The sequence below is a fragment of the Asparagus officinalis genome, chromosome 2, assembly GCF_001876935.1.
Source record: "Asparagus officinalis chromosome 2, Aspof.V1, whole genome shotgun sequence".
NCBI classification, from domain to species: domain Eukaryota; kingdom Viridiplantae; phylum Streptophyta; class Magnoliopsida; order Asparagales; family Asparagaceae; genus Asparagus; species Asparagus officinalis.
Window position 1 is genome coordinate 17,390,872 of NC_033795.1, and position 15,334 is coordinate 17,406,205.

At 38.3% G+C, this 15,334-nt stretch overlaps 1 protein-coding gene across 1 annotated transcript in view; it reads right to left on the bottom strand.

The window, feature by feature from the left end:
• LOC109830418 (probable aspartyl aminopeptidase) overlaps positions 772-15,334 on the bottom strand; it is a 19,983-nt gene continuing 5,420 nt past the window's right edge. The window contains exons 4-10 of the mRNA XM_020397673.1: positions 12,591-12,863; positions 11,537-11,687; positions 11,124-11,363; positions 10,851-10,983; positions 8,321-8,502; positions 7,082-7,194; positions 772-994 (exon numbers count right to left, since the gene is read on the bottom strand). Coding sequence (XP_020253262.1) covers positions 886-994; positions 7,082-7,194; positions 8,321-8,502; positions 10,851-10,983; positions 11,124-11,363; positions 11,537-11,687; positions 12,591-12,863 — 1,201 coding nt within the window. The 3' untranslated portion in view covers positions 772-885. The remainder of the gene's footprint in view (positions 995-7,081; positions 7,195-8,320; positions 8,503-10,850; positions 10,984-11,123; positions 11,364-11,536; positions 11,688-12,590; positions 12,864-15,334) is intronic.

Genomic DNA, 15,334 nt, shown 5'->3' on the forward strand with positions numbered 1-15,334 from the left:
TAATGAAGGAGAACGAGAGGCTGAGGAAGAAGGCGCAGCTTCTGAACCAAGAGAACCAGGCCTTGCTCTCCGAGCTCAAGCAGAAGCTAGCCAAGTCCAACGGCAACAACAAAGGCCCAATACTTGACCTCAACTCAAACCCCAACAAGAGCTCTAATGGGAATAAGTCTTGAGCTGATTGCATGGTGATTAAAAAAAAAAAAAAAAAGAAGTGATGAAGAAGATAGGTCTCCTTTGTTCACTCGGTACTTTTTTAGGGAATGTTGGTGTCATAGGACTAAGAATATATGTAGTTGCATCTCTTTGGTCAACAGGGCAATCAATTTGATATATAGTGTTCTCTTTATCCAAACTTGGAATGGATATGGTTTTTTATGTTCGATTTGTTTAGTGGAACATAAGTTTCATGACAATGGAGAAGAGAGAATAACATTTTTATGTAACCGGGGGAAAAAGTCAATAAATTTTAGAAAAAAATACACACAAAAAGGAGGTGGGGGTTGTGTTTTTTTTTTTTTTTTTTGGGTGGGTGGGGTTGGGGGGATTGGAGGTGAGGAAAAGAGTTAAGAGATGAAACAATCAAGTGTAGATTTTTGAATCACGGTGCCATGTTGTTCCTAAGCCTCTGTTCTTGAGCATTTTTCTGCGTAGGGCGAAGTTTCATACTAAAAAAAGAAAAATGATCGTACAATCGGGTGACAAAAGAGTGCTTGCATTTGTTTATCCCAAAGTCTGTTAATTTTATTCTGTTTACTCTAAATATAGAAGTAGTAGGCAAAACCAATACAATCTCGTTAATCAAAGAGATGTAAAAAATAAAATAACAATGCTCTCCTGATAAACAATAAAATTTCAATTGAACAATGAACGTAAAAGTCATATAAACTAGAAATCAACACTTAGCTTCTTATCGATGCTAGAAAAAATCTGGAAGAAGGCTTTAAAATGTCTGTAAGAAGTATCCACGTCTTCTTTTCCACATATTTCCCGCACACTGCAATTCAATATTTGTCACCAAAGTTAGAAGTCAGAATGGAATTTCTGCAAATTAGTAATAAAGACAATGTGAAAGGATGGTAGACAATAAGCTTAATTATTTTTACCAAGTAATTACGTGCAGAATTTTATCAAATTAAGAATTCATCAAATTAAGTGTTTCTCGCTTCCTGAAGTTCTTCGACCAAAATTTGTAGGGCTGCGTACTACTTAAGAAGAAGGAGAAAATGTCTAGAGTGGCAATTAAAGAGAACGATAAACAGTTACATAATATAAGCGCAACCAGCTCTCATCCGTAGAAATTATCTCCCATGTTCTTACAAACATTGATAAGCAGATTCAGCACAGAGAAACTACATGAATAATCCTTGCTTAAACAAATATCAGGTTCACCACATGTTAAAAAACTAAATTAAATTAAGAGGGCATGAGGCTTTTTAACTCTATCCATGTCCTTGTCCCTCTCCTGACTCCTAAAACAAGTTATTTCTTTTAATAACATGGCAATGAATGTGTCCATTTTAACGAATATATCAGTTCAGTATACGATCTCTTGAAAATAAGTATGAAGGAGCAAAAGAGAATGACATAATCGGGGAATAAATATAAACTAGGATTCCAAATAAGTAGTCAATTCATAAGTTTCAAGATATAGCTGGTAGGATAAATCTGTTAATAGATTCCAATTGATTTATCTTGGAATTATTCTTATCATGGAACTATTCTTATCATGCATCTATTATTCTAAAGATCTCACATCATTGGGTTGGCAGACTCATGAATTATAATCTCTCAAGTACAAGATACAGCTTGTAGGATTCTGATATTAGATTCCAATTGATTTATCTTGGAATTATTCTTATCAGGAAACTATTTTTTATCATGATTCCCCACATCTCACTTTATTTGGTTAACAGGCTACGTGAATTATGATCTCTCGAATTACTAGACTAGCATAATTCAAGCATCCCAATCTTTAATGTTGATTTTAATTATATACATGAAGCAGCCTCACATTTAATCAACCAACTTTGTAGGCACTAAAAAAACACCAAGAAACAAATGAGCGTTGAAGCCCACCACAGACATGACGAGGGTCATCACAATGACGAACCTCGTCTCAAACAACAAAGCTTGTCATTGGAGGTGAAGTCCGAAGCTCGTTAGTGAAGACGAAGCTCAAACTTGTCAGTGAAGACGAAGTTTTCTCAGAAGACAAAGCTCACCGTATAGCAAAGCCCGCTTTGTTGGACAAACCTCACTGCGTACCGAGGTTTGTCTCGTCAGACAAACCTCGCCACGCAGCGAGGTTTGTCATACCAAGTGAGGCTCGACGCCGGGCGGTTAGCGGCCTTAAAGACCCAGTCAACTCACGTGGACTAAACTTGAGGAGTCAGTTACGTCCCGACTCCATGATTTTAGCATATCAGTTACGCGCTAAGGCTTATAAATAGCCATGAGCAGCTATAAAGAGGCTAACTGGGACGCGCTTATACAGAGTTAGCACTCACGTTCTGAGAGTTATTTTGAGACCCGAACCTCGATTCTCGCGATCTAAGCCATCAACAGAGGTTGATTCTCCTCTCAAGTTGAAGCGATCTTGTTCTGATCGTCAATGAGAAGCAAGCTCGACTCAAGTATCGAGTGATGCATCCTTCCGCCACACAGAACCCACGTTAAACAAAAGAGAAGTCAAATCTACCTTCTCCTCTTCTGTACTTGAGAAAAAACGATTGTAAAGAGATTCTTACCAGGCGATAGGATCTCGTTTTTTCACAACTAAAACAACTAAGGATAAATGAGAAATCTTAACATTAAGCCTAAGAGAAACTCCTCGACAACTTATCATGCTAAGGGTTAAAACATGGTTAGTCCAACTCAAACGGTAGTTGGTAAAGACACATCAAGTCCGTTGATAGCTGGGGGTTTGCTAAAAATCCTAAGTTGCGATTATTGATTGCACAGAAGAAGTGAATAATTGATGGAAAAAACTACAATTTTATTCATTGAATCTACAGCGACAAAAGTCAAAATTACATGGATTGAACTCAGATAAATCGAACAACATTATAAAGTTCGCTTACAAGTTCATCCAATGACCTTCGACGCTCCGCTTCAATGTCTTCCAACGCCTTCTTGTGCAACTTATCGTCGTAAAACATCACCTGGTTTCTCACGGCAATATCAAGCTTCCCCTTCACCCAACACTTCAGCTTCTTATTGTTAAAATTTCATCTCCCATTTCTTGGCAAAAAATCTTCATCTCCATCAACTCCCCCCACGAGCAAGTTGCAGAGTGATCGAGGGTATATCTAAGATAGTTGCTAATGCTCGCGAGAAAAATCGTAAGTCCACTGAGACCATCGAACTTCAGATGGGATTGAGGAACTATGACCCTCAGAAGGATAAACATTTCAGTGGGTCCGTGAAGCCGCCACATATTCCGAGACTTAAATGAAGGTTTGCATGCTTGAAAATGCTCAGCATGTTGAATAAGCAAACATGGTTGGGAACATCTCCTGACTTCGAAGACTCAGCATGTTGTCGGAACACCTCCTGACTGCGATTCTAAAAGACTGAGAGATTTTCAAGGATGAGATCATCTGAACCAATATCACTACACAAAGAAGCGAGAACATGCGGATGAACAATTGCAAAGAACAAAAGGAGGAAGTTAGCTCAAACAAGCCAAACTGGAATATAAGACAAGCCTCGCCTAAGAAATATTACGAGCTTCGCCCATCAGACGAACCTCGACAAAAATAGACGTAAGGAAGTTCCATGGCATGAGATAGGCGTAAGGAAGTTCCACCCAAGGATTCTCAATGCCTCGACAAAAATAAACACACAACCACCACAACCCCCCGTGAATGCGAGCGGCCATGGCTGGGAGGAGAGCATATGAATGGCCATGCGCCAAACGAACGATTGAGAACGCCACTTCCATCAGCAGGGTTTCGAAGCTGTTGGAGGGGACGATAATGTGTTTCAGCCACAACATGAGGTAGCACGCTAATAATGTCTTGTGAGAAATTTGTCCCTCGGCTTGATGAAAGAAGCTTTCGAACTCTACCCTGGCTGCATAACTGCATTCGTCTGAAGGCGTCACGTAGAATATGGGGGGATGAGCAAAGGAACGCTTCGCCGACTCAATCATATCACAGGGGTTAAATGGCGCCACCGGGTCCTACCGATTCAAGTTCTTATAAAGATAATGTGCCCAGGTGCTATGACTGAGAGATATGGCGCCCTTCTTATCTGTACGCCCCTCAGTATACAAACAAATATGATAATGGCATATCAACTCCCAAAAGGTAGCAACGACTTAGGGATGGTCTTTCTCTAGGTCTACAAATTCCCTGTGCCCTGGGATGTACTCTTCGTAAGGATATCCTCCCAACGACAACCCCAAGTCTTCCACCATCTCGTGGAGTGCAATCCCTAACTTCCCGTCAGGAGTGAAGAATATGTGTGTCAGAGTTATACAACTCTAACACGCTAAAAAATTGTTGGGCGTTGTTCTTTAGTCCAAACCGTGTCTCCCTGATCGGCGTAAGAAGACCGTACTCCTACAGATCGTCGTAGTTTTCCTACAAGATGAATTCAGTCATCCAGGGCCATTACTGTGTAGCACTCTAACGGAACCAACCGGGAGTTCTGAAGTCCTTGGCTGGAATTGCCTCTTTGCCTTGAAGAAAGTGCGGTTGAAAGTGTTTGCTTTTGCGACCATCTCACTAGCAGGTAGCTCCCTCTGAACTAACCCGGGGTGTAAACTGGTAATGTAACGACAATCGCTGTATACTCTAGCACCGCTCTTAGAGAAATATCTGCATGTGACCACATCCTGTATCGGGGTGACGGGGTCAACTCCCAGTCCATCTTCTTAGGGACTGAAGCTGCTTTAAGGAAAGAAGGCAATTGTCACACAACATAGGAGGTGTAAAGAAACGTCGTTTGCCCACCGTCCTAAGCCATTGATATTCTCCAAGGTCCAACACATCGGGGTCGGATGTAGGATCGCCGAACAGAAAAACAGGTTTTGGAACACGGCTTCGATTAGCTGTTTCCAAAGAGGCGTCTGTGATCAAACGCCTTAATACAGCACTTGGAGGCTCAAAGAGTAGGTAAAATACTTCCCGACTTCGGTTCTAGAATGTGGGAAGGTTCTCGAGCATGAGATAATCGGGTTGGTCTGTTCCCGTCTTAGTGTTATCCGATCCGATGTCAACATGCGGAGCAATCAGAGTAGAAGAATGCAAAACTGCAAGGGACAAAACAGTGAAGTTAGCCCAAGCAAGCTAGATAGGGTAAACCTTGGCCAAAAGACGAGCATCACCCAAAAAATGGCACAAGCCTCATCAGACATGTGAACCTCGTCAACAAGACAAACTTCGTCCTTCAAGACAAACTTCGTCAAACAGACGAATTTCGTCCGATAAACGAGCCTCGTCAGAAAAGACAAGACTCATTAGACCGACAAGCCTCGCCTAACAGACGAAAGTCATCTATCAAATGAACTTCGTCTCAAAAAGAGAAACTGTTCGTCTCTCTCGAAGACTCAGGCCCGAAATAGGCGAAGTTCAACTATTCTAAAAAGCAAAACTTGCGTTCGAGTGCATTTCCTAAGAAAACAGGTAAGGCTGCGGCCTCGCCTGAAGAGCTAGTGGCTTTCTTGCCTTTCCCTTTGCCGACAGTGATCTTTAAGGTCATGGAGTTGAAAATTTGAAGAAAATAAAAGGCGAAAGTTCTGTGCAAACGAAGCGTCCAAAATTTTGAAACTTGAAGAAGACGATAAATTCGTCAGAGGCATTCGCCTATTTATAGGCGGTAAATCAAATCAGCGGCCGAGATCCGCTCCGCGGATCTTGAGGCCCTAGCTGGCTACCATTTATCGGGCCTGGAAAAGCGCGATGACGGAGGCGTGCAACATTTAATGCTGACAAATCCTGACTGACAGTTCCACGTAGGCCTGACGAAGCTCGGACAGAGTGACGAGACTCAACAAACAGCCGAGCCTCGTCTTGAAGAATCAGAGCTAGCTCAGAAATGACAAATTTCGCTTCGAACCACGAAGTTCACCCCTAGAGACCAAGCTCGCCAAGAGGCCAAGCTCATCATGCAAACCAAGCTCATCATAACCAAAAAAGGTTCAAAGTATTTCAGACGTCATACAACCCAATTCAGGTCTGAAAACTTTGAAGAGGATCTTGTAGGCATTAAAAAAATACCAAGAAACAAATGAGTGTCGATGCCCACCACAGACATGACGAGGGTCATCACAATGACGAACCTCGTCTCAGACAACAAAGCTTGTCATTGGAGGTGACACAGACATGACGAGGGTCATCACAATGACGAACCTCGTCTCAGACAACAAAGCTTGTCATTGGAGGTGAAGTCCGAAGCTCGTTAGTGAAGACGAAGCTCAAACTCGTCAGTGAAGACGAAGTTTTCTCAGAAGACGAAGCTCACTGTATAGCAAAGCCCACTTTGTTGGACAAACCTCACTGCGTACAGAGGTTCGTCTCGTCAGACAAACCTCGCCACGCAGCGAGGTTCGTCATACCAAGTGAGGCTTGACGCCAGGCGGTTAGCGGCCTTAAAGACCCAATCAGCCTACGTGGACTAAACTTGAGGAATCAGTTACGCCTCGACTTAATGATTTCAGCGCACCAGTTACACGCTAAGGCTTATAAATAGCCATGAGCAGCTATGAAGAGGCTAACTGGGATGCGCATATACAGAACTAGCACTCACGTTCTGAGAGTTCTTTTGAGACCCGAACCTCGGTTCTCGCGATCTAAGCCATCAACAGAGGTTGATTCTCCTCTTAAGTTGAAGCGATCTTGTTCTGATCGTCAACGGGAAGCAAACTCGAGTCAAGCATTGAGTGAGGCATTCTTCCGCCACACAGAACTCACGTTAAACAAAGGAGAAGTCAAATCTACGTTCTTCTCTTATAGGATATTGTTTTTTTTCACAACTAAAACAGTTAAGAGAATATCAATCGTTTCATCTTTTTCGGGAGCCTACAAGCTTGCATAAGGAAATATTATCTGGAAAATCAAAATAAAGGTAGACGCACCTGTGCATTGAAAGTTGAGGAATACCACAATCAACGGTTCTGATACCAACACCTGAGGCAAGTATGGGGCCAATCGTAGATCCACATCCCATATCATTTCTCACAACAAATTCCTATATGGATATTATAGATCAGCAGCATCAAAATTAGCATCATTATAAAAAGCAATTTAGTTCTTTTAAATAATATCTTCATTTCTTCTTTGCAATAAGATCTAGTAAAAATATCATTTTAATGCTGGAAAATATATGCAAACAGTATTTTGCATCATATACTACTCATAAAGGTTTGTAACAGTAATGAAATTTGCAAGATGCATGTTCACTGTGTGAAAATAGATACACTCTTCTGACATTTTTGCTTCCTCATCTTATTTGTTTATCCTGTTTCTAAGCGCAAACTGGAGGAAAGTTTATCCTCAGCTATCTGATATTACTAGGAAACTCAAGTAACTAAGAAATTAGTCTATCATAAATCTTACCCTTACACAGAGGATATTATTAAAAGGTTTGCTGCAGAAACTTAGTTAAGGCCAACTGGCAAAGCATGAAGCATATCTCTTGGTAATATGCCAGCAACAGTCTTTCTTAGTTGGTACTTAGTAGCAACATAGAACACAACTTGGCTTAGTGGCATCCTTTTCTGTTCACTTCTTTGGTAACCAGCAGTCTAGAATCTTAAAGGGAAAAAGCATTGGGGAACAAATTAGGGAAAAATAAGACCTGAAAATACTAAGACATGTACAAATACAATAGATGCATCATGCATGCATGTTGCAGATATGCACCTGCATGACCTCAAACTATTAAACATGAATTTCTGAATCAACTTCCATTTGGAAAAAAATGCGTGCAAGAAAGCCAATTCAAGCTCAACTAAGCTCCTAGATTTATTACACCAAAAAACCTCATAAAATGGAAACAATAAGTCTGTCAAAAAACGTGCACAAATCTAAAATCAGAATCCCTTACCCTCTTTGAATAGTGCCTATTCATGGACAAATGTCAGGAAAAAGAGGAGGCGAACCATAAAACTTAGAAGACTTCTTGGCAGTTAAGGGATACATCTAGTCAGGCATGCATTTTATATCAGCCATATGCAACTGAGAATTCATCACAGCTTCATGCGTTTCAATCAAGCAGGTTATTGTCATGTTGACATTTAAGCCAGCAGTCATATGATCAAAAACAGTAATCACAGCACAAACTACTATATAACATCCGGTAAATTGGGCAATACCTGAACTGGAAGTTTACAGATATCAGCAACTTCTTTGAAAAGAAAGGCTGTAACAGAACTTGTTGCATAACGCTGATTGGCGTTATGTTTAATCACAAGGCCCTTCTGTAGTTCTGGCCTATGGTGCTCCTCATGCTTGTCAGAGAAGTTGGGGTGCACACCATGTGCCATGTCAGCGGACACTGGTAAAGAAGTCATTCTTCAAATAAGTACATATTATAAAAAATATAAATTCAGTAAAAGTTGGTAGCAATGTCTGAAAGTGACTGTTGCATAAGAAAATAATCTCAAACAGTATAATTGACACAAGCCTCAACGATCCATATTTTGTTTTAAAATCTCGTCCATACTAAGCACCGTCTATCTTTATATATGGTAAGCACTTCACATCTCCACTTCTGATATCCACACTACGTAAGTTCAATGTCTTGTCATCAATAAGAAAATGGAAGTGTGCAATCAACTTAAAGTGTCACATAACCAACGGGTAAGTTACCAAATTGGTATTTTAATTAGACCCCTTTTACCATAGGGAATTTTAAATAGGTAACCTTATATTAAGACATTATACATGAGTCAAAGATACAAAAGATGCAACAACACCCAAATTTTCATCAATGGCTAATTTTCCGGCGAGGAACTATTATTTTTTACTAAAAAAAATTTCTTCGACCCCCGATCTCTCAAATTTATTGAATTCACACCTAAAGATAAGGGGTTTATGCAAAATTGACCTTTTAATTTAATTTTTCCTATCCACACTCCATCATCACCTCCTCATTTTCTCCACCCTTTCCCCTAACCCATTATCATCAGTGGCCTCCACTATTATCACCCTCTTCTCCCTAATCCCCACTCCTTTCCTCTCCCAATTATCCCCTTCAAAGGCTCCACCTCAACCCTCAAACTTACTACACAAAACTCTAGATAGTGTAGATAGGAAAGAATGAGCTTTTTAAAGGGTCAATTTCACATAAATGCCCTCCCTTTTTGCATATTATGATAGGTTGGGTATAGATTTAATAATTTTGGTTAAGAGCAGAAGAAATTTTTCCAGCAAAAAATAACAATTCCTCACTGGAAAATTAGCCGCCCACGAAAATTTAGGTCTTGTTGCACCTTTGACTCGTTTGAAATGCCTTAATGGGAGTTGCCTATTTAAAGTGTTCTATTGGTCAAATGGGCCTAATTAAAATACGAATCTGGTAATTTACCCCATAACCCATATTACGATTAACAACATCAAAAAGAAAAAGGAAAATGCTAGTCAGATCTACACTATATATCCTTTGGTAGCCTGTTAGCCCTTTATGGTTTCATTGGTTTCCTTTGATTTTTCTCCGTTTTCTTTTTGCACTAACCTTTCAACTTTACTACCCATAAAATGTGACCTCTTGCCTTCTCCATTTCCCTAATCAAATTATTGCATTCAAGTCCAATCCTTTGACACCCTACATAAGCTACAAGGAGTTGAGTTTTATTACCCAAAAACCACAAATCCTTCCTTATCCCCACAATCTCCAATCTCATCTACTCCCTCCCCGAACAGGATTCTTTCTAAAGTTTTTTCTTCTCTTTTTATTGTAATATGTTTCTCATGGATTTAGTGTTTTAAAAAGTCTCTACCTAGCCTGCCTAAGCGTACGCCTAGCCTATGCAGTACATTGGTCGTCTACCTATCGCTTAGCACCTAGACAGTACTTAGCCTGTCCGTCTATATATTGGGAGCGCCTAAGGAAGTGTGGTCTGCCTACATGGACTGCACCCTTTATGCATTAATCATGCTTTTCTTCATTGTAGTCTCAAGACCCTCTAACCTTCTTCAAACTCCAACTATGAACACCTCCTCAATCTCTTCCGACCTTAAACAAAACAACCTCCACCACCACTTAAGAACTTTTCCTAGGTGTCAATCTAGCGCCTAAACTTTCTATAATATTAGCATTTACTATGAGTAATTATAATTATAAAAAGTAGGAAAATGCTTAGGTCCCGTCTAGGCTTCCGCCTAGATGCCTAGGCTCTAGGTGTCGGGCCCAACGCCTAGACCGCGTAGTGCTTTCTGTAACCTTGCATGAGTTATTGTAAGATTTGTTGCATGATTTTTTCGTTGTTCTTTTCAGGATGATGAGAGTTTTAGGAAATGAAAAGAGGAACTCTTAAAAAGTGTGGACTTGAACATTGTTGGAGGTAATTCAACGTTCACTTTCTCTCTAACTTTTGATGTTTTTATTAATTTTTTCATAATAAAGATTTGATCTTTCATTTTCCTTTCTTTTCTTTTCTGGTTCTCTTGTTCATTGATATTAAATGCAAATGGGTTTTTTCGATGACATTTTTCTCTTGTTCATTGATATTAAATGCAAATGAGTTTTTTAGATGACATTTTTCTCTTGTTCATTGATATTAAATGCAAATGGGTATTGAAACATAAACATCCTTTATTTATTTTGCCCATTCACAAGCATAGAAAGGGGGGAAAACACAAATTTCATAAAAAAGAAAAAAAAACAATAGAAAAATGTCATACCAAGAAAGGAAGAGTGTATTGCACGTTCAAAAGCACCTTCTCCCATGTACTCATGAGATAAGCAATCAACAATGCGCCTAATGGATTGGAACATGGTAGGAGCACCTGCCCCTTGAACTGACTCTGATCCCACCTATAAAATTGAGACTTTAAGATAGATAATATCATATAAACTAATGTTCATACATTGTAAATAGAGAAAATATAGCACATCGTAGAAGCAACTCTTTTTCTTTAAAACAATAGTTCATAGTCTATCTAGCATAAAGTTACCTCTTCATTATCAAATAGAGCAACCATTCTGATAGCCTGCTCATTTGCTAAATCTCCAGGTGCTTTACAAGAATCAAGAAGAGATCTAAGTGCACAATAGCTTGAAGCAAGATTATCAAGTCTACCGGAAAAGATAAATTCATTATTTCCGCCTCCAAGACAGCTCGGCTGGGTGTCGCAAACGTTCAACTCCAAACCCATTATTTGATCAGCATCACAAGAAAGTTCCTCAGACAAAATCTGAATAGTGAATCACGCAAATTAGGAGACCATGAGAACAACATCCCAATATCTGAATTTTGATTCAAATATCTGACAATGACTAACATCATTCCAGAGTTACATTTGAAACTATAATTGTGATATTGATCATCTAACATTGGATCAAAAAACACCAAAGAACAAAAAAATACCTGCAGAAGCAGCGAATGGTGAAGGCTTTTTGAAGAGCATGATAAAATAGTTTTATCCTCAGACTTCACTTGTGCCTCCTCAAATTTTGTTGCAAGGAGTGGAACAAGGTGACTCTCTAAGTTGGGTTTAAATCCTTCCGTGTTCACTGAGCTAAACTAAAAAACTAAAGTTAGTGTAGTCATGCCTTCAAGCTATAACCATATTGCAAGTACATTAAAATTTAGCACAGCAAGTTTGGCTACTGAGAAAAAAAATTGGTGTGAACTATTCCCCATTAGAGAAGAAGCCATTTTTTTCCGAAAAGGGAAAATCTTCTCTTTCTCAAAAAAACATAAATAAATTAATTAATTAAATTTCACTCCACAATCAATTTTTAAACAAATATATTAAAAAATAAGGTATATGGATGAGGAGCTTACAACAGAACAATTCAAGTACAAGAGCTTATCAGTAATTAAATGTACAAAACAATGATCAGAAAGAACATTTATCATTGTGATTAACTGCAATAAGTGTACAACCAGTAAATGAAGTGGAAGTGCCACATCATACTTCATCTTCATCATCCTGTATTTCCTTTCCTTCATGCCCTCCTTACACCTACTAGTTAACCCTCTCTCAAATTAATCACCCAAGCTATTATACACTTTGCATTGTCCATTGGCTTATGAAATTAGCTAAAAATCAACAAAAAGAAAATGGAGTTAAGGACACCAAGGAAAGACCCTCATTTTCCTTTTCTTCTGTATTCTGATCGGGAATGTCAGAGATCTCAAGGGATATGCATAGTGGAACTGATCAAAAGATTTCCATCAATGCGTCTTCACATGAAATTGGTCCTCTACTTCGTTCACCCGATCCGTAATACTAAATACATTCTGCCGAACTGGGTAGAAATATTTGCAAAAGGAGATTCTTTACCCCTGATATCAACCGTCCAACTTTGCCAGTAATTTCAACAGTCGCAATGGGAAACCATATGAAACCACATTGGTGGTCACTAGACATACTTTGAATCACAATTCAAGACAACGATGAGCAGAGCAAACTAACCGGTCAAGATGTATGGCCAAAGTGGGAACACGTAATATTGGTCTCCTCACTTTGACAAGCTTATGCACATAAGACCCATCTCCAGCTTTTAGTATAACTCTCCCAGCTACACTCAAATCTCTATCAAACCAAGTGTGCCACAATCCACCTCCATAAGTCTGCACATTTACCATTAGATACCCAGCTTTGGAGCCAGTAGATCTCGGCTTCAGCTTCAAGCATGGGCTGTCCGTGTGAGCAGCAATCACATTGAATCCACTACCAACACTATATCTGCACAAGGAAAAAGTAGTGATGCACATAATCTAATTGCCATCATCAACAAACAAACTAATAATTACAATAAATTTGAATCGATGGGACAGCTCATGTAGAAAGAAAGAAATCAGTGCATTTTCAGCTAAAGTTGTTCAAAAGCAACAAATATTATCCATTATTCAGTTCTACTTGCTGAAGTTTGGCATTCTTAATCAGTAGTTTTATCTATTTAGTTCACTTACTCTATGTTGTAAGCTCTCCTCTACCTACCAACATCTCTATACTTCTATGTTACTCTATTTGATACTCTTTTAACAGAACTGGTTTGTTAGTCATGCCATGTTAGAAAGGTGGAGTGACATATAATGAGGTAACTGATGGGTTTAATACGATTGATTGATATAGAGATGACGATGCATGACATAGTTAGGGAAGCTGAGAGGACATGTGTAGTAGTAGATAAGGTAGACATTGTTTTCAAATAATGATGATAGCAATGAAGAGGGCTTTTATCATATTAGACCCTTAAATCTTCATATTTCTAAATGAGACCCCCGAATTTCTTTTAAGTTGTTTTAAAAAAGGGTTTTGACTTTTGATGCATTGTTCCCCCAAAACTCAAGTTATTTGAAACAGGACCTGCAAACTCCTTATTACGAAAAAGAAGTCGTCAAATCTCTTTGATTACCCTATATAGATTCTTGTAGTTTAAAATTTGTTAACTTAAGCCCAAGAGCACTAACGAGGGTTAGTTTCTTTAGTCTCAGCTTATACCTTCTTCCTCAATCCAGCCTGACTGTAATATTCTAAAATCTCGTTTCAGAACCCATTAAAACCTCACTTTTTTTTCATCAAACAAAAGATCATTGGATAACAAAAGTGAGATTTTAATGGATTTAGGGAAGAGACCTTAGAATATTATCGTTAGATGGGTAAAGGATGAAGATGGTATACCAAGAAATTAAAAAAAGAAAAACTAACTACCACTCATTTTTTAAAATTAAGTTCACACGTCTAAATTGGAGGACATTCTCATAATGACTTCTGGAACCTATTTCAAATGACCTAACATTAAGGGGACCAGTACCTCGAAACACCTTTAAAAAACACCCCATAGATGGTTTCCTGCAAAAATTTTCTCATAGTGTAGATGCTAAAATGTCCAACAAATATCTTTTTTAAGAAAAATTTAAAAGTGGTGCTAATATCCATCGAAGGAGAAATTATATTTGGGTTAGGGTAATCGTCCATTGACCAGGCCATGTCACTAATATCAGGAGAGTAAAATAATCCCTAAATGTTTACTCCTTATGTATGTATGTGTGTAGGAAATAATGGGTATGAGGTGGCGGCTCATTTGACTAAATGAGTTATCAAGAAATAGTCACGTGGTGAGGCTCACCTTACTAGTCACATCAAATATATATATATATATATATATATATATATGTGTGTGTGTGTGTAGGAAATAATGGGTATGAGGTAGCGACTCATTTTACTAAATGAGCTACTAAGAAATAGCCATGTGGTGAGGCCATCTTGTTAGTCACATCAAAAGGTGTGGACCTCACCACTCTATCTCTTAGTAGCTCATTTAGCAAAATAAGCCACCACCTCATGCTTATCATTTCCATACATATATATAACTACATACCTATAAATATTAACGAACCACAAATAAATATTAAAGAATCACACCGTTCATTATGATGATTCTATGCATTCAAAGCTTCATAGAGATAAAAAATCATAAAGATAGATATTTCTAGTTTATACATCTAATGACCTAGAAATGAACGGTCTATAGCAGTCTAAAATGTGGAGTATTTTGAGTTGCTTGAACTACAGGATAGAAAATTCCTACCTAGATGATTTTTGATCCGCACACATTTTATGACAAATAGATAACAATGAACCGTTTGGATTACAATATATATGGACAAGAACGTATTTTGACAAATGTGCGTAACTAAATTAGTTGCACCCTGTATATGTGTGTGTATAGAGTAATGATATTGTGAGCTGATAAGCTCAAATCTTATCATGAACTAGACTAATCGACTCATCATATTCATAATCGACACTATACATCTTGTTCAAAATATCATCAAATGTGCATCATGAAATTTTCATATAGTTTCGAGTCTTCTAGGATAGAAATCAAGCTAGTTTAATATGTTGATTTTTCAAATATCTTAATAGCTTTCCCTTTTGCACATATATAAAATAATGATTAAACATTTCTAAATGATATATTTTTTTCTATATATAGATCATGTGTGGTATAAATCAAGATGGATAATGCCGCATCATATTAGGCAGCCAATTAGGTTAGCTCATGATAAGAATTTCATTTCATAATCTTATTTTTATATATATATATATATATATAATATAGATCATGTGTGGTATAAATCAAGATGGATAATGCCGCATCATATTAGGCAGCCAATTAGGTTAGCTCATGATAAGAATTTCATTTCATA